Source organism: Protopterus annectens, chromosome 3.part1 (assembly GCF_019279795.1).
Source record: "Protopterus annectens isolate FY-2018-M chromosome 3.part1, PAN1.0, whole genome shotgun sequence".
Classification (NCBI taxonomy): Eukaryota; Metazoa; Chordata; order Ceratodontiformes; family Protopteridae; genus Protopterus; species Protopterus annectens.
In genome coordinates this window covers 1,658,828,053-1,658,853,916 of record NC_056732.1, presented here as the reverse complement: position 1 = coordinate 1,658,853,916, position 25,864 = coordinate 1,658,828,053, and the positions used below count along the sequence as shown (strand labels likewise).

The 25,864-nt window shown below is 37.9% G+C and overlaps 1 protein-coding gene across 3 annotated transcripts in view; it reads left to right on the top strand.

Annotated features, from left to right (window-relative positions):
- The window catches only part of LOC122798604 (ubiquitin carboxyl-terminal hydrolase 47-like), a 766,891-nt gene that overhangs the window by 474,306 nt on the left and 266,721 nt on the right, over positions 1-25,864 (top strand). For all 3 annotated transcript variants that reach the window (XM_044067681.1, XM_044067680.1, XM_044067682.1), the window contains 2 exons: positions 4,197-4,459; positions 21,934-22,038. In XM_044067681.1, coding sequence (XP_043923616.1) covers positions 4,197-4,459; positions 21,934-22,038 — 368 coding nt within the window. The remainder of the gene's footprint in view (positions 1-4,196; positions 4,460-21,933; positions 22,039-25,864) is intronic.

The following is a 25,864-nucleotide window of genomic DNA, read 5'->3' as shown; positions in this document are numbered from 1 at the left end:
TTCATGTTGAAATAACTTTGGTGACTAGTGAGGATAATTGAAATGGGAACTATACCTGGCATGACTTGCTGGGATGGCAGACCCAGGGCCTGCTGGAGCGACTATGTTCCTCAGCTTACATTGGAAAGTCCAGAGATACCAAAGGCTAAGATAAGCATCGTGATGAGCATCGTGCGAGGAACAGAGAAATCTGACCTGTCCTGCTCAGCCAATTAAATGTGTAACATGTATCAGGGCAAGGGGATTAGAAAATGCAAGGATAGAAACTCCTTTACTATCTATTTCTGTTTGTCTAATCGGAATGTCCTATTGAATAGAAACCTATTTATAGGAATAGTCTAGAGGGAAAACACCTAGGAGACATTTCTAGCCCTTTTGCTTACATATATATGTGAAATTTTATGCAAGTTAACTTCTTTTTAATATGACTACAGTGATTTCTGAAGTAAGCAGATATGATGGATTTTGACACATCTGACCGTGTGGCCTTAGAATTTGTAAAATGAATAATAAGCTGTTCTGACATAAATCTGAACATTCAGATGTCATATCAGTGGATGGAACTGTAATAAAGCAGTGGATGGGAATGTAATAAAGATATCTGTTAAGTGATCTGGCCAGAAGACAATTAAATTGTCCATGTTAAGCCCCCCTGCAGCACCTTACTAATGTGTGGTAGTCCTAACCCTACCCCTATCCGTATCCCCAAACGTTCACCATACCTTTGAAAAATCCTTTCTTTAATACCACCACTGAACAAGAAACTCTGACACATGCCACACACATAATCAAATATGCACACAAAAAGATTCCTTGCCTTAGCCCTTATTCTGACCTTAACCTGCAACCACTTGCACACACATACAATTTCATTGTCAACTAGACCCGAGTAGGTAATTGTATTGAACACCTTAGCCATGTCCTATTAGGCAGTATGCACTCTTTTCTCCTCATCTATTGCCTTGGTGACCTTCTCAAAGAAGTCCATCAGGTTTAATAGGTATGACCTTCTCTTGACAAAGCAGATTTAGGTTGTGTCCAATGTCTGGAGTTTTCCTATGTCATTATTGATCATTTCCATGATAATTTGTTCTGGTGAGACTTATGGTTTCTGTAGATTCCGAGGTTTGTAAATAGCCAGCTTTTGTGCAGAGGAATTACTGTTGCTGTTCTCTATTCATGAGGCACAAAGCCTGTTTGTAGGCTACTGTTAAACAGAGGTCCTGATAGGTCATATTTCATGCTGTATAGAAGACATCCTGGGATATTGTCTAGGCCCACTGATGCAGTGTTCTTGGTCTTAGAGAGAGCATTAAGGACCTGTTCCCTAGTAATAGTAGGGGGATTTATATTTGATGATATTTCCTGAGGGAAGGTTGAAGGGGAGAGAGAAGTAAAGTTGGAGCTGAATTTATCAGCCAGGAGGTTTGCTATATTTTCTGGCTCAATATAGGTGGCTCCATTTGCAATGAGCTCTGCACATGATTGTGCATTGGCTTTGAGGTTGCAAACATAGCTAAAGAATGCCTTGCAGTTGTCCTTGGTCTGGGAGGCCAAATTCACCTCAAGTTTGTCTTTGGTAGACTTTATTTGTTTGATTCATTTGATGAGAGTGTTTATATCCTGCTGGTGCAACATCTCCTAATTTTTGCCATTAATTTCTTCCTTCCGTTATATAGCCGATTGATTTTGGGATTCCACCAGGGTGGCTTGTTTTTTGAGTCAGTTGTGAACTTCTTCCTGGTGGGTACAGCTGCCTGTATGCAACTATTAACATGCTTGTATATGGATTCTGTGAACAATTCCGTGTAGATAGCAGTGTTCACAGGGTTTATGGGGGCTTGAAATTTTGCCAGGTTATCACTTAATAGTAGGAAGTTAGCCTTAGAGTACTTCCTGAATATTCCAGGGTTAGCTGGTGTTCAATGTTTTATTTGTACTGCAGATGAGACCATTTTGTGGTCTGATCATAGCAGAGAAGACTGCACTCTCCCATATTAGTGAGGACCAAATCCAGTATGTTTGCTCCTTCTAATCTAGGGAGTTTGTGTTTACAAAATCCAGGAATCTCTGTGCCTGTACACTTGGTGTCATATATGATTTCCAGTTAATAATGGGATAACTAAAGTTACCCATGAATATGGTATTGGGTTGGATGGTGAGTGTTTCCAATATGCGTAAATACATGTTATGGGTTTCTGGGGACATAGTGGGGGACCTATACCTTGCAAGGAAGTGGCATGGGACTTTGCCTATGGCAGTTTGAATGAAGAAGCTCAAGTGATTTTCCTGTCAGACCAGCTTTGAGGAATATTTATTTTTAATGTAAATCGAGGCACCACCACCTTTAGTCTCTGTCTGTGTAGTAGCTCATCTAAATGTGTGGAAGGCATTATAACCTTGCACTGCTGGTAGCTCTCCACATTGTCTCAGTGACCACACAGATGTCAGCATTCTCTAGGGTGAGGAGAGCTTGTAGGGAGTGGAATTATTTTGATTAGACTCCTAGTATTGAGCAGTAACATAAGTATAACAAAAATGTATAACTTTTATTTAGGTAATTTTTAGGACTCTGGGACGTAGCACTGAAGCCTAATGGTGTCTGACATGATTCTTGCATGGTGAAGCTACTTTTATAAAAGTAGTGCAATAACATAGTTATTATTAAAGGTTTTGTTACAGAATGACGAGTCTGAATCATTCAAGTCCAACTTGGCTCATGTGTAACCAAGCACTTGCCATTTAGTTACAATGTGATCTTCAAGTTCATCTGAGAAAAGAAGTGTCACTCATGTGCTCAGTCCACCGGGAAAATCTGGTCAACATATACTATATGGACAGATATTTATAAATCGAGGACAAATAGACAGATGATATATGCATACATTCATTAGTGAATACTTGTACTATAAGTGGATGTATATAAGACTGCAGAAAACTGGTTTGCAGACTGAAAAAGCTATGAATGGCAATGAAAGGAAGGAAAGCTAGAGTGAAGGTAAGAAAGAAGGAATAAGAGAAAGAGGGAGGGAAAAAAGAAAGAAAGAAAGAAAGAAAGAAAGAAAGAAAGAAAGAAAGAAAGAAAGAAAGAAAGAAAGAAAGAAAGAAAGAAAGAAAGAAAGAAAGAAAGAAAGAAAGAATGAGGGAGGGGAAAAAAGAAAGAAAGGGTAGCGGGCAACCTTAGGGGTCCCTTAAGATTTCTTCATGTTATTAGGCTTACTCTGCAGCTAACCCATTTTAATACAAAATTAACATTTACTTTTAATGCAATTGTGTTTTACTTCATTGATTTATCCTATTTATTGATTTTACATCCAGCCAGTTTGATGCCACAAATCTGTTACTTTGTTATAATAAGCATATTTCGATAGTGTACTAGGTTAGTTTTATTGTAATAAGTTTATGCTAGGCTCGGTAATGCATTTTTAATTTGATCTGATATTTTATTTGATACGCCAGCAGCATTTTGTGATGTGCATACTTGTATTAAAGAAATGAATCAGCTATTATTTGCTAATTTTAGAAAATATCCAGTATGGACTTCATTTAAAAAGAAGATTGTAGACATTTTAAGAACATGTTTTGTCTCATTTTTCTTCAGACTCTTTTCTGTCTGACATCTAGTAACTTAGTATATTGAGATAAAGCTGTGACCTTAGTCTGGCACTTAGAGGAGAGGAGTAAAAGGCCATGAGCTGTTAATGAGCTACTGCCTGTAGTCCAAGGTCACATTCCCTCAGCCAGCATTTGGCTGAAAGGTCATTTAACTGGACAGTGCAATGGGGATGTAAGGCTGGGATCATCAATGGTGTCTGGGACTGCAAGCATCATAACTATCTCTGAACTGGTTATGATCTCTGTCCCGTAATCTTTGCTGGATGTTTATAATCTGTGTATGAATAGTGTGAGACTCACGTATGAGACTCACAGATCCCAGCAGTTATTCTGATTGTCTCCCAGATGAATCACTTGCACCTGGTGGCCTTACATGGCTAAATATTTGAAATAAATAAATAAAGAAAATGTTGCAATATCATATGTTGAATGGCAGTACAGGTGTTTATTATTGATTTGCCTTGATGATCAGTACTTATGCTTTTTGCTGTGTCTTTTTAAGTTAACCTATCATCACCTATCTCCTTTTAAAATCCTTATATATGCTCATTTACTATTTTTCTTTTTCTGTGAATCAAAAGCAAATTATGAACAAGAATATCGAAAGAGAAGAAGAAAGAGACCACATAAAGACTCATGTTTACCTGAGCAACAAGATCATATAAAGAAACGGAAAAGAGAAGAAGAAAACCCTCCAAAAAGCAAAGACGTAGAGAGTATAATAAATTCTGATGAAGAAAATCAGACCTGCAAAATAAGTGATAAAGAAAAACAAAAACTGATAGTTGTACAAACAAGATCACAAGAGCACAAAAGACTGCAGATAATTCCAGCTGATTTAATGGTCAGTATAGTTAGAAATGAATAAAATGGTGATCCATTCCTTTATGGTGCTTCAGAATTATGTGACCCTGTCAACCTCCTTATGCAAACTCTTGCTTGCCATCTTTTTTCTCACCTTTTTCTTAGATGTTGTCATTCATGTGATAAACTTTTGTTGGAATGAATGAAAGAGTAAAAAGGTCACACACAAACTATTCAGTAAAAAAACTGCAAGAACAATTCAGCCAAACTGGAGTTTTCACTGTATGATACCTTAAACCTTCTGAAATGGAGGCCCATGGGAATATATGCAAATGACATTTTTGAAACTCTTGATATTCCTAAGAGGTCTTTTGCATATGGGCCTCCATTACAGGAGGCTTAAGGTATCACACAGTGAAAACTCTAGCTTGGCTGAGTTTTTCTTGCAGTTTATAAACTATTGTTGGATGCATCCTCTCAATTCAGGGACAACTGACTTTTGGGATGACAAAATCTGTGCCAAAAGTGATGAGGCATGGAATAAGCAGGCCAAGGTAAGCACCAGCCTGTCACATGACAGGTGTCAGTATCACACTGTCATGAACTTACTTCTCTATTATTAATTTATAGCTGTTTAACTGGGTTCCATCTGCCAATCAAACTTTATAAAAGTTACTATTATCCATGGGCCCTCTCAGCGTAATGTAGGTTGTTGGTATCACTATTTGTGCAAAACTATTTGCACTATATAGAGGAATTAATCCTTTACCCTCACACTTAGCATATATAAAATTAAGAGGAAGCCCCCACATGAAAGAATGTTTTCCAGTACTACAGTAGTAATTTAGGTTAGCTGTGTTTTTGTTCACTTGTGAATGAGAAGTTTTTTTTGTGATCGTTTGCCACCCCATCTACATGCTTCCTCCCATCTCCATGCATGAGCAGCAGCTGGACATCTGCACACACTTTGACAGGCAGGAAGGAGCTGTTGTGCACCAGCTGCTGGGAATCTTTGAGTTAGACCACCATGTTGCATTAGTGACCTCACCTGGAGAATCAATCTGTGCATTCGCACCTTGATGATGCAGACACACACATGCACACACATGCTCACGTACAGTTCTAAGGGAATGAAAAAAAATATTTGCTAGTTTTATGCAAAATTTTGCATAAGTAAATATGCTTTGTTTTATGAATTTTTGGGTCTCACCTCAGGTACTCTGTACCTGTCCAGCAATGGCTGAACAGCCGTGTTTGGTGGCTCACCGTTAAAATCTGTGAAATAATATATGCTACTTCACCTTTCACCTGCAGACTTGTGCACCTCACTATTTGGAATCACCTCACAAATCTGGGGACAAGTGCTTGCAGAGCAGAACAACTGTGTCTCAGTACTTTATACTGGCCGCCATGTCATGACTGCTTATTTACAAAACTTCAAGGATGCTGTCAAAATAAAAACTGCAGTCTTATTTGCCTGTGTGAATGTCCTAAATAACTTAGCTTCAGTTGGGCCACCCTCCCATGTCAGATTTTAAGTGTTACCTGATACAGTCATTTTAAATCCCTATATTAGCTCACACTCTGCATTATAAATCTGCACACCAATATGTATCTGTGAAACAATAATTTCAGCAGAGACTCTCTCTCTATTTTTCTCTCTATTTCACACACACACACACACACACACACACACACACACACACACACACACACACACACACACACACACACACACACACACACACACACACACACACACCTTACAACAGATATATGTGCATCTCTCTGTCAATTTTGTGTTTTCTGAACTCTGCCAAGACCCCCAGATCTCTGGAAATGAAGTACGCAAAAATATATTCAATTCTTTTTTTTTTATCTTCTGTTCTGGTATATATGATACCTGTTCCTTTCTTAAACCCTGCACTGATAATTTTATCAGCTGTACACTTCATTTCTTTGGTTATATTTCTCCTTTACCCTACCAACGTTTGTCAAGGCCATTCTGTGCAACATTACATTATTCATCTTTCAAAAAACACATCCCTATTTATGCTTTTATTTATTTTTTTTATTTCACTGTCTATAGTTGCCTATTTTTTACTTGTTTAGTTTTTCCTTTTCATTTCCTACAATTAAATCTCATCTGCAACTTAGGTAACAAACCTTTTATATAGAGCATTTTCTGTAAAGAGCATCTCTTTGTGCCCACTGTCCTAATCCTGAGGTCACCAGCAACATGTCAATATTATTTTCTTAATCCATAGTGATAAACATACAAATACTAGCCCAGGACTATAACACTTTTCCTTTCTCTTTATTGACATATAACACAAACTCATCCCTCTATAGCAATATACCATTTTACCACCTCATTTGAAAATAGGAACCCCTATTCCAGTTTACCGATCCAAAGGCACTATCTCCATCATATAAGCAGTGACAAAAGGGATGGCTAACTGTGACATGCAGCAATTGGCAATGCCTTCCGCACTTCTCAGTATATCTCATTCACTCCTTCATCCTTGCCATTTCAGACTTATTGAGTTACCATAGTGACCTTATCAACATACATGGATCCATTCATAGCAGTTACTGGTAGCATTGCATGCACAAAGGAAAAATATCCATGAGGCTCTGGAATGCTCAGTGCACTTCCTTCCACCTCCCATCAATATCCCTAGCTGAATTCAGTTTGTCACTCCACCATTGCCAAAAACAGCCTGGGGAATGTTTCACACTCCTGGAAATGTTTCACTGTCCTGGGAATGTTTCACTGTCCTCAGGAATGTTTACTGTCCTGGACATGTTTCATTGTCCTGAAAATGTTTCACTGACATGCTAAACCGCTGGATAGTTTGTCAGAATCTCAAAAAAGTCTCTCTTAGTGACTGATTTTCATTTTTTTCAAGAAAGTACTACAAAATTCTGGAATCCAGATTTTCTAACTACTGGAAATATACAATATTTCATGCAACTTGAAATTTTAGGTAGGAACGTTTATTAACCTTAACCTGAGTTTCTTCTTGTGTCTACCTTTAACAAAACTATCATCTTCTTATCTCTTATTCTTGTTTAACTGTATGGAATCACATTAATGGTTGGACATTGTACTAAATTACTGGTATAATATATTTAGTCTCATCTCTTAAAAATGGAATTTATTTTCTTAATAACCATAAATCACTGCCCAGCCCATTGTCATTCCCCATAGCTTCTCCAAACTCCTACACCCAGCCCTTCTTTTTGGACTTTAGAAGCTGATATCTACCTTCCTGTCTTGTCAGCACCCACCAGTCAGATCTAGAGGCTCTCCTGCTAGCATCGCATGGAAAACCTTTTTTAGCATTCTGGCATCTCTGTCACTGGTCACATGCACCAGCAAAGTTTTTGACTTGCTAACATCGCAGGCACTGAGAACCTTTCAGGTACAGACCCTTATATAACCTTGACTGTTGAGGTATTGAAGTGGGTTCATTCAGGAATTAGGAAATGGATAGAGGTCAAAAGATCTCAGACCTTCTTATAGAGTCACTCTGCTTAAATATGTTAAAATTACAATTTTACTGCTGCCTCTCAGACAGACTTTCCCTTAAAAATCTTAGTAGCAAAATCCAGTGATTTCCCAGTCATGGTCCAACCATGGGTCCTAATAAAACGTCACCACAGATTTTGTTTACTAGCTCCAAAACTGTGTGAATCACTTCTGTCTGCCTGTACACACTATGGAACAATATCCCCAGAACACTTCCTAAACTCAAATTCTCCTTAAAAACCTTGATGTATTTTACAGCTGTCTTATGCAGGTTCTAACATCTCCAAGATAGCTTAAGTAATGTAAATAATTTCCCGTCTCCCTTACATTTTTTCTCAGTTAAGCTGCTCACAGTAAATTTGGAACTGCTGTGTAAATATTGCTGTTCTGACTGATCTGCAATTATTGATTATTTTAATGTAATAACTATTTACTACAATGAAATTGTCATATTTTTCAGGTACTAAAACTGATATTGCACTCGAACATGTATTGTGCTATTCAGTTTGAATGTGAGCTCCCAGACTATGTGAAATTGTTCTACTCAGATCAATGCTTTTCCAATGGTAAAGAAACTTAAATAATACAAGCTAACTAAAATACCTGACCCCCTGCAGAACAGAAGCATTGCCTAGACATGCCAAGAACACCCTTGTTGTAATTTTGGTTTCATAGGTCTGTCCAGCTTCTTTCATAGTCCTCTGATTCAACTCATGAACAACTCCATGCTTAAAGTTTATGTGGAGCTTTTCTGCTCAGGACTATGTTAAAAGGAGGCAAGCTGAATATCTCAATTAAAAATGCAAATAAGTAAAATAAAATAATGACCATGTGATAGTACTACTGACCATAGTGGTGCAAGGATACAGTCTTAGGTCTGATGACATTACTCCACAGATAGTTATTAACCTTTGATCCAAGTTAGCTTTGGTACACTGAAGATGGCACTCATTACCGACTATCTATAACTAGAACAGAAGTTCAATAATTCACCAGTAAGTTTCCAGTCAGGCAAGGTGTTCTTCCCAATTACAGCTCCATCTATCACCATAATTCCACATGTGAGTATTGGAGTTTCCAGATGAATGACACACCCTATCAAGCAATGCTGTTGTTATAGCCATTGTACTGAAAATAATAGCTGTTAGGTACTTATGCAAAACACTGAAAATGTCCTGTAAAAAGTAAAATCAGATCCACCAAGACAAAGTACAAACTGAGAATCACTATCGCCAGCAAGGACAACCATAAGTCCTTCTTCAGCTACATCAGGAGCATTGGGGACAGTGCCCATCACTGCAACAAACTGGTACATAACATCACCTACTCAAACCCTCAGGATATTGCAAACATATTAAGCTTCCTCTGTCACCGCATATATTGTCTATATCATAAACCCAGAGATCACATACAAGCAAGTCTTTCAGATGTATAAAAAAAAGAAAAACAAAAACAGTAGTTCCATAAGTATGCCACATTGTTTCCTTGTCAATATAAAACACTGTCTCACAAATACACTCCTGAAGCTCTTTAGCTTAAGCTTTTCAATTTGTCTTGTGCTATATAAGTGGGTAAAAGCTCTGGTCATCTACTTTCATAAGGGTGACCCCACGACTGATCTGATGTGATCTTAAACATATAGCCTTATATGAAAGAAACATCAGGTGTTACTAGTATAGATGCATTAAAACACCAGTTGTCCTGTCAAGCCTAAAGCAGAGTAACTCCTAACCAAACATTGTTTATGTACGTTTATCAGGGTGGTATACTGATCAAAAGTGACCATTATCAAACACAGCCCACATGAAATAATTCACAGCAGAAACATGAGATATAAGAAATTAGAAAACACAGTGAACATGAATAGATTTACAAATGAATATGTCATTATACAAAGTTGGCAGTGGAAGTAGTTCATTTACTTTATTTCACAGTGGAATGGTTCAATAGAATTCATAAAGTTAATCAAGAAGTTTGTTTGTGTCTTTCGGCTTTTCCCGGTTAGGGGTCACCACAGCAGAACTCCTGTCTGCTAATGATTGGTAGTTGAGTTTTACATACCGAGTTACCAGCCCTGATGCACAACCTTCAAGAAGGTACGCCCATTCATGCATGTCTCCATGCAGAAGACACTCTAGCTGAGAATCGAACCGGACAGCGTCTTACTGTGAGGCGACAACGCTACCACCGCGGGTAATAGTGGAACAAAAAGTAGAGCAATTGATCGGTATCTATGTCACATGACACTTTTTGAGACAGGTGCACTTGTACATTGAACAAGAAGTTCTTAAAAGGATGCCAGAATTTGGGACTCTAACATCGTTGGGAAGAGGCTGGGTGTGGGGGTTAGTGTGTTTTTTTTATTGTCTACATTAGTGTTTTTTTCATATGTTCTTGATTATTTTTTTTTCTTTTGCTAGGTCAAATGTATATAATAACATTATAGGGTTCACTGTGTTTTGCACATACCTCTCAGTTGTCCAGATTTTTGCCTCAGATTTTTGGTCTGTTCCTCATAAAATTTCAGAATTTTTGTGGCAAATCAGTAAGGACTGAATTCATTACATGATGACAGACATTTGAGTTTCACATTTCATGTTTATCAGAAAATGCATGTTAACACAAAAGGACTTTCATTCTATTTAAAAACAACAATCCATGGCATCCTCTTGCCCCTAAAGGCCTATTTTTTGCCCCCCCCACAATATATTTGTCTTTGTCCAGATTTTTTGTGCTGAGAGTTTGAGAGCTATGGCTTTGTGGTTTGTTTTTCTTTTAATTTTTGTTTCCCTATGTTTGAATGCTTTATGTAGGTTATGTCCAAATAATGAATGCTTTATAATAAAGCTTCTCTGTCCCACAGTCTGCTGTTTATATTTCTGTAGTCCTTTTTGCACTGTATCAGTCAGGTAAGATATGCTAGTGGTATAAGGCCCTTTTTATCACTGTCTACACAATCATCTTACCCAGTATGCCCACCATCTGTTCACAGATGCAGATGTATATAACATGTTGAGGGTGGGGGTACAAGTGAGTCTTTTCTGCCAGCACAGTGATCGGAATATTGTCATCAGATACTCTGGGGGGATATTCTACATGCTAGTGGTGGGGTGGCTTATATCTGGCGGTTGTTACTCTGGTTGTAGGAGTAGGGGAAGAGAAGTCTGTGGAGTTGATTAGGTAGCATTGTGTGTTAATCATTCTTATTATGAAGAGAACAGGATGGTGACTTATTTATGTAAGGAGCAAGAAGGCCATGTAGATCTGTACGTGAGAAAAAAAATTGTAGATTTAATGAATGCATGTGCTAAATTGGTGAAGGCTGGTACTATTAGGTGTGATAGTGATAAACTGAAGAGTGAGATGAATGGGTAAGTAGTGTGCCACATGGTTCAGTACTGGCACCACTTCTGTTCAAAATATACTTATCTGAAGTCAAAGCAAATGTGGAAGGCCTGTGGATGACAAAGTTTTCCAATGACTCAGCTGGGGATAATCACTGAATCCCACACTAATATAGATATCCTTCAGGAGGGTCTAAATCAGACAAATGATTGGTGCCAGAACTATGCCTAAAACTTCTTCTTCTTTTGGCTTTTCCCAGTTAGGGGTCACCACAGTGGATCACCTGTCCACTCATGATTGGCAGTGGAGTTTTACAGTGCCGAGTTGCCAGCCCGGCACCCAACCTTCCAAAGAAGGCGCACACACACACATGAACTGACACTTAGGACCAATTTAGAATGTCCAATCCACCTACAGCATGTCTTTGAGATGTGGGAGGAAACTGGAGCACCCATACGAAACCCACACGACCACAGGGAAGGCATGCAGACTTTGCACAGAAAGTACCCCAGCTGAGGATCGAACCAGAGAACCTCTTGCTGTGAGGCTGCAACACTAACCGCTGCCCCACCACGACCACCCACCTATGCCTAAAACTAAATTAAAAAAAAAAATGCATTAGCATACACTTTGGGAAGTCAAATACCCCTGCACATTACAACATCAATAGTGCACCCCTTAGAGTACACTCAGAGGTGAGAGATCTAAGTACACAAAAAGACAGTAGCCTGAACTTTGACCATCATGTGTCCAAAGTGATGAAGGAATCCTTTTATGTGGCACAACTTATAGGTAAAGGTATGACATCCAGAGCCAAGAAAATTATAGTCCCACTGTACTCAGCCCTTATTAGACCAATAATTGAGTACAATGTGCCATTTGGCATGTACTTGGCTAGGTACTTACAGCAGCTGGAGTGACCTCAGAGATTCCTCACAAAACAAATACAAACAACATGAACTATGTGGATAGACTATCCTTTTACTCTGTCTTCTACCAACTATTAAGGGGTGACCTATGCTGACCTACAAGGCACTCACAAATCTGGCCCTGATGTCACACATCCACAAGTCAAACAGCATGAAGGTCACCTGATCTAGGGATCTAAACATAGTCAGCGACTCAAACAAAACATGCTGAAGAAAGAGATAGGTGTCTCAGAGATCATCCTTTCTTTAGAACAGGCTTCTCATTCTCATTAAGCAAAGCCCTTCCCTGGCCCTCCGTAAATGCAGTTTGGATCAATGGATGGGGAATCACAAATTCACACCTGTGGTAGTACCTATATACATTATGGACAGGGGCAAGCTATAGGATACTCAAGGTATAGGCACAAATCCATGGCATCCTCTTGCCCCTAAAGGCCATATATTGGGTAAAATTAAGTTATATTGGCTAGGCTTGTAAGGGCCCTTAAGTGGTAAGGCTAGTAATCTCCAGATTATGTGTAATGTTCCTACTGAGCCACAGTAGCTAGATAGCATGTGCAAACAAGTACTGAGCATGTGTGAGAACAGTGCCATTTTGTACAGTCAGTAAGAGTGAATGCAGGCAAGAATGGAGATGCACATGTGAGTGTGTTTGAAGTAATGACTGAATCAGTTAACTTGAATATACATGTTCCAGTTACTGTTCCTGACAATGTTTATGAACAATAAATATCTTGAACCCATACACCATTTTATTGTCTCTTTTCAATACATGAGACAAGCGACATGGTGTCAGAAGTGACATGTCCAAAACAATATGGTGTCAGAAGCAGCATGTCTAAAACGGCATGGTGGCAGAAGCAAAGCCAGAAGGAATCTGAAGTTGAAGCAACACACAAGCAATGAGGCATGAACTAGCAAACCGATCAGCGGTTATTCAAAGGTACTTTAATTCATTTAAATGAATTTTCATTCGCCAAATGTGTGATGAAACATTCAAAACGAGATAAACAAAATGTCTGAAATCACGACATACTGATAAAAATGCTAGAAATAAATCCAAAATGTTCAAAACAATTTCTGAAATGTTTAAGATGTACAAAAAGTATAAAACAACTACACGTTTTCACAATGTACTACTTTTTCACATTAACTGAAACTTTTCAAACTGTCCAAAGTTTCTGGAATATCCACAGTGTTTGCAGTATCAAAGTGAAGCCTTTTTAAAGAGATTGTTGTACATTTGTGCATACTTATAAGCACCTGGTCTATGCTTATGTTGAAGTATATTTTGTTGATATGGCAGAGGGATTTTGCAGACCCGAACCACTGGTGTTTGATAATAATATTTGTGAGAATTAGAGAGTGTTTGAACAAGAATATGATATTTTCATACAAGCTGCTTTTTCTGATAAAGACGCATGTACAAAGGCATTCATAATTTTTAACTTAGCAGGCTCAGAAGCCATTAAGTGGGAACGCTCATTTGTATATGCACCTGTCATTAATGTAGGGGAGGGGAACTACCATATTGTGATACAGGCTGAAATGCAGGAAGACCCTCAGTGCTTAAAGTGTAAATTTAGAGAAATGTGTAATCCTCATATTAGTATTAGAATGGAAAGGCTCATATTTTACACAAGAAATCAAAAGCCTGGTGAAACTATACCAGCGTACATTACTGACTTGAGAAATAAAGCAAAAATGTGCAGATATGGTGCTTTACGAGATGAGTTGATAAAGAACAGACTTGTGTGTGGTGTTAATAATGATGCAGTGAGAAATATTTTGCTTCCAGATAGTTAATGTTGAGCAAAGCTATAGAAATTTGTCAAATACATGAGCTTACAGAAAAGCACACAAATACTTTTATAAGTGAAAAAAGCATGCATGCTGTTTCTCATACAACATCTACTAGTGAGAATGTTGATACCGTGAGACACAAAGCTAAGATGGATAAGAGAAATAAGCCAAAGAATGTGGCAGTACCCAAGTTTAACCATAAATTGAATGGGGCAGCTACAAGTAATCTTATCGTAATTGTGGAGGCAACCATGAGCCTAAACGAGAGGAGTGCTTAGCTTTTGGTCAGCAATGTCACAAATGTAAAAAGTAGAATAATTTCAAAAGGCTTTGCAAGTCTAAAGTGGCACAACATGTTAATAAGAAAAAGCGTTCAAAGAAGCAAATAGTCAGTTAGAAAGCCAAGAGCCAACTTTTTATATTGACAGTGTATCTGTGCTGGATGAAACAATCAATAAAGTGAACTATCAGCTAACTGGTAATCTGGCAGCAAAGGGTAACATTTTTTGTACTGTTTGTTTTGATGTGAAACCTGTAGAGCTTAAAGTAGATACAGGATCCAAGTGCAATGTTATATTAGCACAAATGTTTGCCAAGGTGAAAGCTAGTGAAAAACTTGATTCAGCAAAGTGTGCAAAACTTGTTGCTTATGGTGGTGAAGAGATTCAAACTGATGGTGCAGTAGTTCTCACATATCATTCTGCTGGGAACAGATACGACTTGCAGTTTTACATACTCAAAAGACATGTGCAGTCATTGTTAGGCCTCAAAGATAGTTTATGAATGGAACTTATTTTGCTTAATAAGGAAGTTCATCATATAAGTTTGAACAGCCCCACTAGTTTTACATAGAATATTTTTCGTGAGTATGCTGATATTTTCAAAGGTGAGCTTGGCAAACTACCAGTCACATATTGCATGAGGTTAAACCGTGAAGTAAACCTAGTTGTTCGACCAACAAGGAACGTTCCAATAGCAATGCAGAGCAAAGTAAAAGCAACACTAGACAAAATGGTAAATTCAGGTGTGATAACGCCAGTAAAAGAACTGACTGAATGGGTATCATCCATGGTTGTAGCTCATAAGAAAAGCTCAGATAATAATATTCAAATATGTATTGATCAAAGAGATTTAAACAAAGCACTTAAATATCCTCGTCATCCGATGTGCACAGTAGAAGAAGTAGCAGCTCTCATGCCAGATGCCACTACTTTTTCAGTCTTAGATGCAAAAAATTTGTTTTGGCAAATTTTGCTGGGTGACAGATCTTCATTGTTAACTACTTCCATTTGGAAGGCACATATTTTTAGAATGCTATTTGGGATAAATTCTTCCAGTGAAGTCTTTCACCATGTGACAGAACAATTTTTTTCAGGTTATCCATGTGCTATCACAGTAGATGACATTATTGTACGGGGCAATGGTAAAGATGAACGTGATAGAAACCTCAAGAAAGTTCTAGACCATGGACTTGAAGTCAATCTTAAACTGAATCCTTATAAATGTAAATTCAAGCAGATAGAAGTTACTTATGTGGGTCAGTTGTTTTCTAGTTCTAGCCTACAACCAGATCCATCTAAGCAAGCTGCAATTCTTGAGATGCCAGTTCCAGACAATGTCACATATTTGCAGCATTTTTTGATATGGTCAACTATTTAGGAAAGTTCATCACAGACCTGATTGAACTTTCAGCACCATTACATGAGCTGACATGCAAAAATGTAAACTAGTCCTGATTAGAACAACACCAAAGAGCATTTGAAGTTCTGAAACAGAAAATTGCCAGTCCACCCACTTTGAAATATTATGATGTTCACAAACTTGTAATTGTTTCATGTGATGCTTCAAAGTATGGTCTTGGTGCAGCATGTCTTCAAGAAGGCATACCAGTAGCCTATGCATCCAGAACTTTAACCCAACCTGAGATGCAGTATGTGCAAATTGAAAAAGAGCTTTTGTCAGTAGTGTTCGCAGCTCAGTGATTACATTTATGGCAAACCTGTTCAAATAGAGGCTGATCACCAATCTCTAGTGACAAATCTGAAAAAGCCAATACTTTCAGCCCCAGCATGTCTGCAATGCATAATGTTAATGTTGCAAAAGTACAATTTCACTGTCATCTACATAAAAGGCAAATATTTCTACCTTGCAGAAGTTTTATCAAGAACATCAGAATATATGTGTGTGAATGAGAGGGAGGATAGAGGAATGGTGAGGATGCAGGATGCAGGAGGTGGAAGGTGGTGAAGGTGGATGACTTGGGATCAAACAGTTCAGAGTAATGGTGAATGTGGTGGGAGAGAAGAAGAGGAGACAGGCAGGATGGGATGGTGGAGGTGGTGAACAGTAGTGAAAGGATTTGTGACGTACCAGTAAGACCAGTAAAAGGAAAGGGAAGGGGGGTAGAGAGACCAGCTTTATTATATATGGGTTGGGAGACAGTGGCATTGAAAAAAAGGGAGTCAGAGAGGAGCTGGGCAGGTGAGTTGATTCAAGATGTTGTACTGGGCGTGACGTGTGTGACATGATTAGGAATAATTAGAAGGTCAGCCCAGGTGTCAGGTTGGAAGCCAGAGAGAGAGAAGAGAGAGAGAGGATTGGATACATTGAGGAGGGATGCTGAGTATATTGGGAAAAAGATGCTAAGGATGAAGCTGCCGGGTAACAGGAAAAGAGGAAGGCCTAAGATAAGGTTTATGGATGTGGTGAAAGAGGACATGCAGGTGGTTGGTGTGACAGAGCAAGATGCAGAGGACAGGTAGAAATGGAAACAGTTGATCTGCTGTTGCGATCCCTAACGGGAGCAGCTGAAAGAAGAAGAAAATGCTTTATCAAGAGCACCCAGACAACAGAACAGCATGACAATGAGAACCCAGACTTGGAAGTCATGGAAGTCAAAATTTTTTCCTCATCACATCTTGATCAACTTAGACATTACACAGCTTTAGGCACAGTTCTGCAGAAGCTGACATGTTATTAATTTAGGATGGCCAGTGTGACAACCCACCTTATGTCCAGACATATTTTCCTTACTGAGATGAGCTCATGACGGAAGATGGTATGATCATGAAAGGTTCTAAAGTAGTTATTCCTTCAGTGTTACAATGGGAATATATTAAGATCTTACATCATAGACACCCGGGTGCCAATTTTACCAAAAGAGGGGGAGGAGGCATAGTATTTTTGCCTTCTATGTCAAAAGATACAGAGAAAAAAACTCTAGCATGTTCTATTTGCACTAGTACTAAACTGCACCAACAAAAAGTGCGACTTCAGCTAAACCAGATTCCTGAACTACCATGGTCGACGGTTGCTACTGCTATTTTCGAATGGAATGGTCAGCATTCTTAGTCAAATTAGTTTGAAATTGACCTTCTTCCTAACCTAACATCCGGCACTGTCATTACAAAATTGAAGAGACATTTTTCTGTGCATGGTAGTCCACACAGAGTTGTATCTGATAATGGTATGCAGTTTACTACTCAGCAGTTCAAGAAATTTGTGAGTCGTGGGACTTTAACCATGTTACTAGTAGTCCTGAGTATCCACAGTCAAATGGATTAGCTGAACATGCAGTCCAAAGTGCGAAATGTCTGTTAGAGAAATCTAAGAAAGATGGTACCCACATTATCCTTAACCTTCTTAATCTCAGAAACATTCTCCAAAATAACTTACTTGGTTCACATGCTCAGACATTAATGTCTAGACAGATGAGAACGACCTTACCGATCAGTAAACAACTATTGATTCCAAATGTAAAGAACAGGGAAAGTGATCAAGACCCAAGTTTTGAAGAAACATCGGTCACAAATGTCACACTGCGATAAATCTAGCAGAACTCTTAGACCATTAAAACAAGGAGAAATAAGGATGCAAACAACCAAAGGATATGATTGAATGGGTATTATCAAAAATGTTTGTGAGAAATTGAGATCTTGGGTTGGGAGGGTGGCCTAATGGTTTAGGTGTTTGCCTCACAAACACAAGGTCCAGGGTTTGAGTCTCACAAGGGATAAATGGCTTGCAAGGACAGTTAGCTTAGTACTAACCTATGATCCTATGTTGCTCAATTGGAGGGAATGGAATTTAGAAAAAAAATGAAGACATATACTTCCAGTTTCTGAACCAGTGATGCAGCAGATTGCTTGTGCCAAAGACTTTAGTTCTCAGAGCGAACTTATACTTGTTTCATATTCACAGGACTGTGAATTTTCCTCAACTTATCCTGATGTTATCCCTGAAGTTCCCATTGAGAAGAATTCCCTAGAGACAATCTCTGCTGCTAAACCCAGTCACAACTTTTATGTAACCATATTGGATAGAATTTCCATACCCAATTTAAAATACACAGTGACTTGGACATGAGTTTGATTTGTTATTAATACTGAAATGTTATCTAACATATATGTTGTCTTGTTCTCCTATTGCATGTCGAACAAAATCAAAGAGGGAGGATGTAGATCACTATGTGTAATGTTCCTATTGAGCCACTGTAGCTAGATAACACGTGTATACAAGTAATGAGCATGTGTGAGAACAGTGCCATTTTGTACAGTCAGTAAGAGTGAATGCGGGCATGAATGGAAATGCACGTGAGTGTGTATGAAGGAATGACTAAATCAGTTATGTTGAATATACATGTTCCAGTTCCTGAAAATGTTTATGTACAATAAATAGCTTGAACCCATACGCCCCGTTATCGTATGTTTTGAATGCAGGAGACAAACGACACTATGCATCTTGTGTGAAATGCTTATTTCGTTTAGGAGGTGAAGATCAGTCCTTTGAAGGTGGTGTGATGGAGAAGTTTATCAGTAAGGTTTCATTTGGCTATGAGAGGTAGGATCATATCTCTCAACCATACCAAATTACTTGGTATTTGCCAGTTTTGAGGGTAAAATAAAGGGGTGCCACAAATTTCTGAGTGGTGCCTTTAATTCCCGAATTTCTTTTTTTTTTTTTAGTTCCACATTGCAACTTTAAATTTCTAGGTTACGTTACCACACATTGCCAGTGTATGGGGGCATGTGTGATGTCTGCCTGTCAGATTCTCAATTGCGGGATTTGGAGATTTCAACAAATTAAAAAAAAAAAAAGAGTTGTTTATAGCCGCTGACATGCAGGCAGCTTGTGGAGAACTCTCACTTTAATTTTAAGCTTGATTAAGCTATAAGCCTGTAATGAATCAATGCCAGTAAAAGGTTTGCTAATCTATCAACTTTCTTCTTCTTGTGACAGCTGGAGAAAAGAAGGTAGGTTGTTATGTACACATCTCTATCACTGGAGTTTATGTAAAGGTTAAGCATATAAAGTGGATGACGTGAATTGGACACAGTTTGTCACAGGAGAGATGATTTAGTAACTGCACTAGCTTTGCAGGTCCAGAGCCACAGTATCATAAACTGCTGATGGTACAACATTGTTGGTTTATCAGCAGATGCCCAAGTCTTGACTACTATCAGTTTTGCTAACTGGCATAATTTTTTCAAAACCAAATGGATAAAGATGTGTTTTTAAGTTTGTAAAAGCAGCTGAACTGGCTTCTAATAGTGTTAATTCTGATCTCGTGATTATAGTTAGAAACATATATTTGAAGAGATTTCACTGGCAGTGCACTTGTGTAGATTTAGGATGCACAGTAGTTCTCTATCCTCACCTCATAACCACACACCTTTAATTAAACTGACACTCCTAGCTAATTGTGTTATAAGTGCTGTGACTGTTGTTGCTACAGTCCCAGTTTTTCTTCATGCTTATCGTTTTATCAAGATGATGGGTATTTCATTTGCTGGAAAAGAAAGGTGTTTGATAATAACTCGGTTAGTCGCCTGTGACTGACAAGAAGTGTGAACTTCTGTCTCACCTCACTTCAGCTATCAAACTTCCCCTCCAAACATAAAGCACTTATGTGCCTTTCACTAGACTGTGAACCTGAAAATTGTTACTTATGGCATAATTTATTAGGTGTACTTCAGTGAATTGAATATTTTTTTTTGGAGGAGGTGTAGTGACATTTGTGATCATACCTCTCACTCTCAAGTGCATCTCATTACGAGGAACTTTCCCTACTGTGGGTCTTAAAGTATTGGGTATTATTTTAACTGATTTCCCTGGTAAATAGTATTGAAGCGCGTTCCATATTTAGGAGATGGAAGGTTGACAGCTGTGCTATACATGAACATTGCAATACTGATGAGTCTGTTTAGAGTACTGCTTAATAAAGTACGTCGATTTCAGAGTTCTGGAAAGGCTGGTTGATGGATTAACAATAAAACATTCCATTTTCTATCCTAGCCAGATTGCAAATTGTTTTGTTCTTGTACAGTCATTGTACTGAATAAGCAAGATCAACTTTATGCATGTGACATGGCACAGTCTTCTTAGGGATGTATTAACGTTTGCAGTTATGTGTATCCTTTTAAAAAACTGCTATAAACACCATCAAACCTCTCAAGTGTACCTCATTATGAGCAACACTATACTCAGATAGTAGCTAGAATAACAGGTTTTTCATTATTATGTATTTTCTGAAGGATATAAAGTCTGAAATTCAAATGTCTGGTATTATACTATTTATTGTTATTTAGTGACTTCAGTCTTCATGTTGGTATCTCACAATTCCACTGGAGTGAGCTGGGTTACATGATTATGTATGCAAATGTTATGTTAATTGGTGTCCCAATTTTTAGCCAGTTGTGCTTACTTTTCACGTTTCCGGGTTGAGAGGTATGGGTAGGACTGCTAAAGAGAGGATAGGATTTGTTGATGCATATGTAACTTTAAGGGGTAGGGGATGTATTGATGCATATGCAACTTTAAAAGTGGTTTGGGGGAAGTGTTGATACATATATAACTTTAAGAGGTAGGAGGTTGTGTTGCATATGTAACTTTAAGGGGTAGGGGGTTCTGTTGACGCATATGTAACTTTAAGGGATAGGGGATGTTTTGATGCATATGCAACTTTAAGGGGTAGGGGGATGTGTTGATTTATATGTAACTTTAAGGGGTAGGGGGATGTGTTGATGCCTGTGTACATTAAGGGGTAGGGGTGATGTTTTGATGCATATGTAACTTTAAGGAGTAGGAGATGTCTTGATTTATATGTAACATTAACACGTAGGAGAATGTATTGATGCATATGCAACTTTAAGGGGTAGGGGGATGTGTTGATTCATATGTAACTTTAAGGGGTAGGGGGATGTGTAGATGCCTGTGTAACTTTAAGGGGTAGGGGCGATGCGTTGATGCATATGTAACTTTAAGGGGAAGGAGATGTCTTGATGCATATGTAACATTAACACGTTGGGGAATGTGTTGATGCATATGTAACTTTAAAGGGTAAGGGATGTGTTGATGCATACGTAACTTTAAGGGATACGGGATGTGTTGATGCATATGTAACTTTAAAGGGTAGGGGGTGTGTTGATGCATATGTAACTTTAAGGGGTAGGGGATGTGTTGATGCATATGTAACTTTCAGTGTATGGGGATGTGTATGAGAAGTGGGCATGGATACAACAGTATTTAAGTAGTGACGATCAGGGAGGCAGAGACTGGGCTGGGAGTGAAGTCATCCACATCTCCCATATTAACTGAAGTCCACCATTTTGCACACATGCAGTGCAGAAAGTTATGGGCAGCACAGCAGCATGCTGGGTAAGAAAAAGGCTATATGCACACTACAGCTGAGTTATATGTAATGCAGCTATTAAGTGTTAAAGTAATACGCTAGTCAGACAATGGTACCATCAAAGTAGTTTGACAACATCAGTCATTTAGCAGCTTAGAACAATTCTGGCAGCTTCAAAATAAATAGAAATAAAACAAAATAAAATAAATGAAATATAAAAATATAATAATAATAATAATGGTAATGTTCTCACGTTTGTCCTTTCATTACAGCAAAGGAATTCAAAAACAAATACCAGCCATCTGTGGAGGAAGCCACGTGCTGTGATGCAAACAACTTCCCTAGACCGACAGACCCAGCATGAGAGGAAGACGCAGGTGAGTTCCAAAACTAAATGAATATTAACTACCTATATTCTTTCTTTGTATTTATTGATCACTGTCATATGACTGGCAAATACATAACTGGATATTGTGAGTGATGCCCTAGCTTCTTTATCAATTGACTTTAGTAACGGGGTTCAGTCATATATTTGTTGATGTATTTCTATGTTTGTTAAGCAGGTAAATAGGAAGTTCCAAGATGACTGTTTTCTACCACAAGTCAAACTTGTGGCTGTAAAAATTGTCAGATTATGTTCATAATGCAACATTATATACATGAGAATCCACAGACAGAAAGTCTATAAATTACTGTTAGCAGAAATATAAAAATAAGCAATAATTAATATCAATGTTTAAACTAAAATCATAGTAAGAACTATTTTTCTTTATCTGCAGTGCTATTCTACAAATAAGTGCATCTGAATAGCAAATTAAATAAAAAAATAAGCAAATAAAGTGAATGATTTGGAGGAATCTGGATGGATGTCCAATCATAATCAGCTTATCATGTGTTTGAGACATGAATGCCAAGAAATTCACCTTGATACCAAAGCTTAAGAGGTGAATCTAGGCATTCATGTCAAGAATATATAATAAAGGGTTTCAGTTGGTGATAAGATCATAATTCCTTGTAGTGCATGAAACGTTATCTGCTCCATGTACTATCAGTTGCAAAAATAAAAAAATAAACAGGGCAAGAGTGCAAAATGTTTTACCAGCTTTTGAAGCCTTGAAGATGGTAAAGAACTTAGATCTGCAAGAGGCAGAAACAAACAAATTGCAAGAGGCAGAAACAAACTTTTTTTCTGCTGTGCTTTCTGTTTATTTTTTTAAATGCTATTGCTATTTGTTGACTGGCAATGTCTGCTGTAAGTCCCAAGCAAAAGGCCCATTCTTAACAGCTGTTAGATGTCCTTAACAAGCTTTTGTTAAGCACCCCTAAGTGTTGTTAAAATCAGATCTCACACTAAGGATGTCTTTAACACGTTTATCTTTTTTTTATTTCAGAGTATAATCATAGAACACATCTGCACTATAACATATTTACTATATAATTTAGCAATAATTCACGACTGGGTGTGGGTAATGAGGATTTACCCATGTAAGGTATGGTTTGATCAAGAGTATGAAGCCCAAGTGACTAAACAAAGCCAACCATGGGTAAAACCTGCATTACTCAAACACAGGAGTGGATTATTTTTATTACACTGACATTATATAAGAAAAAAGTCATAAGATTTCTCAATAATGTTATATTATAAAAAAGACTTTAGTGCTGTTCTGTTCATCTCTGGTACTCTGTGGCATGAAAGGATATGTACTTTGCATTCTTTAAGTCTATAAACTGCACAGTACATTGGTGTCTGCATTTTGTAAGTATTTTTGATTGCCCTGGTCTGTATTCTGTGTGGTGTGCCTCTCAATAGTTAACATGTTCTCACAATGCCATGATGCTAGCATTAAAGTGCTCATCTTTCCTGCAAAAAAGATCTGGTTTTCTGGCAAATTATTACAACTGAAGTCAATAAATGTACTTGACAATCTATACCAGGCTACCAGGCATTCTAGGTTTCCAGACCTGTCCACATTTGTATTATTTTACTCCAAAGAGCAGTTTACTAGCGCAATAATTTTTCTTTTCTTTTTTAAAGAGTTAAATTCTCCCCTTAGCAGCAGGAAGGTGTTTTAATTGCGTTTTTTGTGAGACATGCTTATTTCATAATTAACATGCTGGATAGACCAATCCGTGTGCACACCTTTGAATATTAAATTAGTTAAAGGGAGCAAAGGCCAAGATCAAGGATGCTTTTTTTTCCACTATTAATTAATTCATTTTTAAAAGTTGATATTCAAATAGATTCTGCATCTATATGAAGTTTGTGAACTAGACATATAAACGTTGCCTTGAACTGACTTCAGTGCTTGGTGACTGGAATGCTCGGTGCTCTACCACAAAATCAAAAGTTTTATGAGGAAAAGAGATAAAATGTGATGTAAAAAGGAACATTCCGTGAAGGTATGTTACAAAAAGTACAGTCAGTGTGTTTGAAGGAATGACTGAATCAGTTAACTTGAATATACATGTTCCAGTTACAGTTCCTGAAAATGTTTGTGTACAATAAATATCTTGAACCCATACACTGCTTTATTGTATGTTTTGAATGCAGGAGACAAGCGACACTATGCATCTTGTGTGAAATGCTTATTTTGTTTAGGAGGTGAAGATCAGTCCTTTGAAGGTGTTGTGATGGAGAAGTTTATCAGTAAGGTTTCATTTGGCTATGAGAGGTAGGATCATAGTTCTCAACCATACCAAATTACTAGGTATTTACCAGTTTTCAGGGTAAAATAAAGGGGTGCCATGAATTCCCCAGTGGCACCTTTAATTCCTGAATTTTTCTTTCTTTTTTTTTTTTTTTAGTTCCACATTGCAACTTTAAATTTCTAGGTTACGTTACCATGCATCACCAGTATACGGGGGCGTATGTGATGTCTGCTTGTCAGATTCTCAATGCGGGACTTGGAGATTTCAAAAAAATTAAAAAACAGTTAAACTTGAGTTGTTTACAGCTGCCAACTTGCAAGCAGCTTGTGGGGAACTCTCACTTTAATTTTAAGCTTGATCAAGCTGTAAGCCTGTATTGAATAAATGCCAGTAAAAGGTTTGCTAATCTATCAACTTTCTTCTTCTTGTGACAGCTGGAGAAAAGAAGGCAGGTTGTTATGTGCACATCTCTTTCACTGGAGTTGATGTAAAGGTTAAGCATATAAAGTGGCTGACGTAAATTGGACACAGTTTGCCCCAGGAAAGATGATTTAGTAACTGCACTAGCTTTGCAGGGCCAGAGCCACAGTGTCATAAACTGCTGATGGTACGATATTGATGGTTTATCAGCAGATGCCCAAGTCTTGTCTACTATCAGTTTTGCTAACTGGCATAATGCTTTCATAAACAAACGGATAAAAATGTGTTACTAAGTTTGTAAAAGCAGTTGAACTGGCTTTTAATAGTGTTAATTCTGTTCTCGTGATTATAGTTAGAAACATGTATTTGAAGAGATTTCACTGGCACTGCACTTGTGTAGATTTAGAATGCACAGTAGTTCTCTATCCTCACCTCATAACCACGCACCTTTGATTAAACTGACACTCCTTGCTAATCCCTGTTTATTACCTTGAGACAATCCCAAAGTTAATAAATATTACCTGTGGCAGGCACCATTTTTAAAACTACAATCCACTCTGCTACAGGCCCCATGAAGGCTCAGTGTCTCTCCAGTAAGTGTTTTACAACTGTAAATGCCTATTTATGTTGAATTGTATTAGACATTTTACAACTGTATATGTTTATGTTGAATTGTGTTAGACATCTAATATGATTTATGCTTTATTATTAGATGTTACTATGGCATGGTAGCATTTGTATGCACCAAGTTGTTTTTAGTATAATAGTATGTATGGTCTATTTGCATAGCTGCACCTTGTTCACTAATGTTATTCATGTAATTGTGTTGTGTGTAGACAGCTCATACTGGTGTCTAATTATTTCTATATAATTGTGCTGTTACTGGTGGATAGAATCACATTAGAGAACCACGACAGATTGCTGCTCGCTATATTTTTATCTGTGACTGCATAACTGTCTGGGGTTTTTTTTCTAATGTTCTTCCAATTGGCTCAGTATCTGCATATACTAAGTAGTTTGTTCAAGGCATTGTCCTGCATGCGGTAGCTATTTGCTCAGTGTGTTTTTTATAATCTTTATAATATATATTTATGATCTCAAAAGTGCTTACTCCTCTCTGTACTCTTCTTTTCT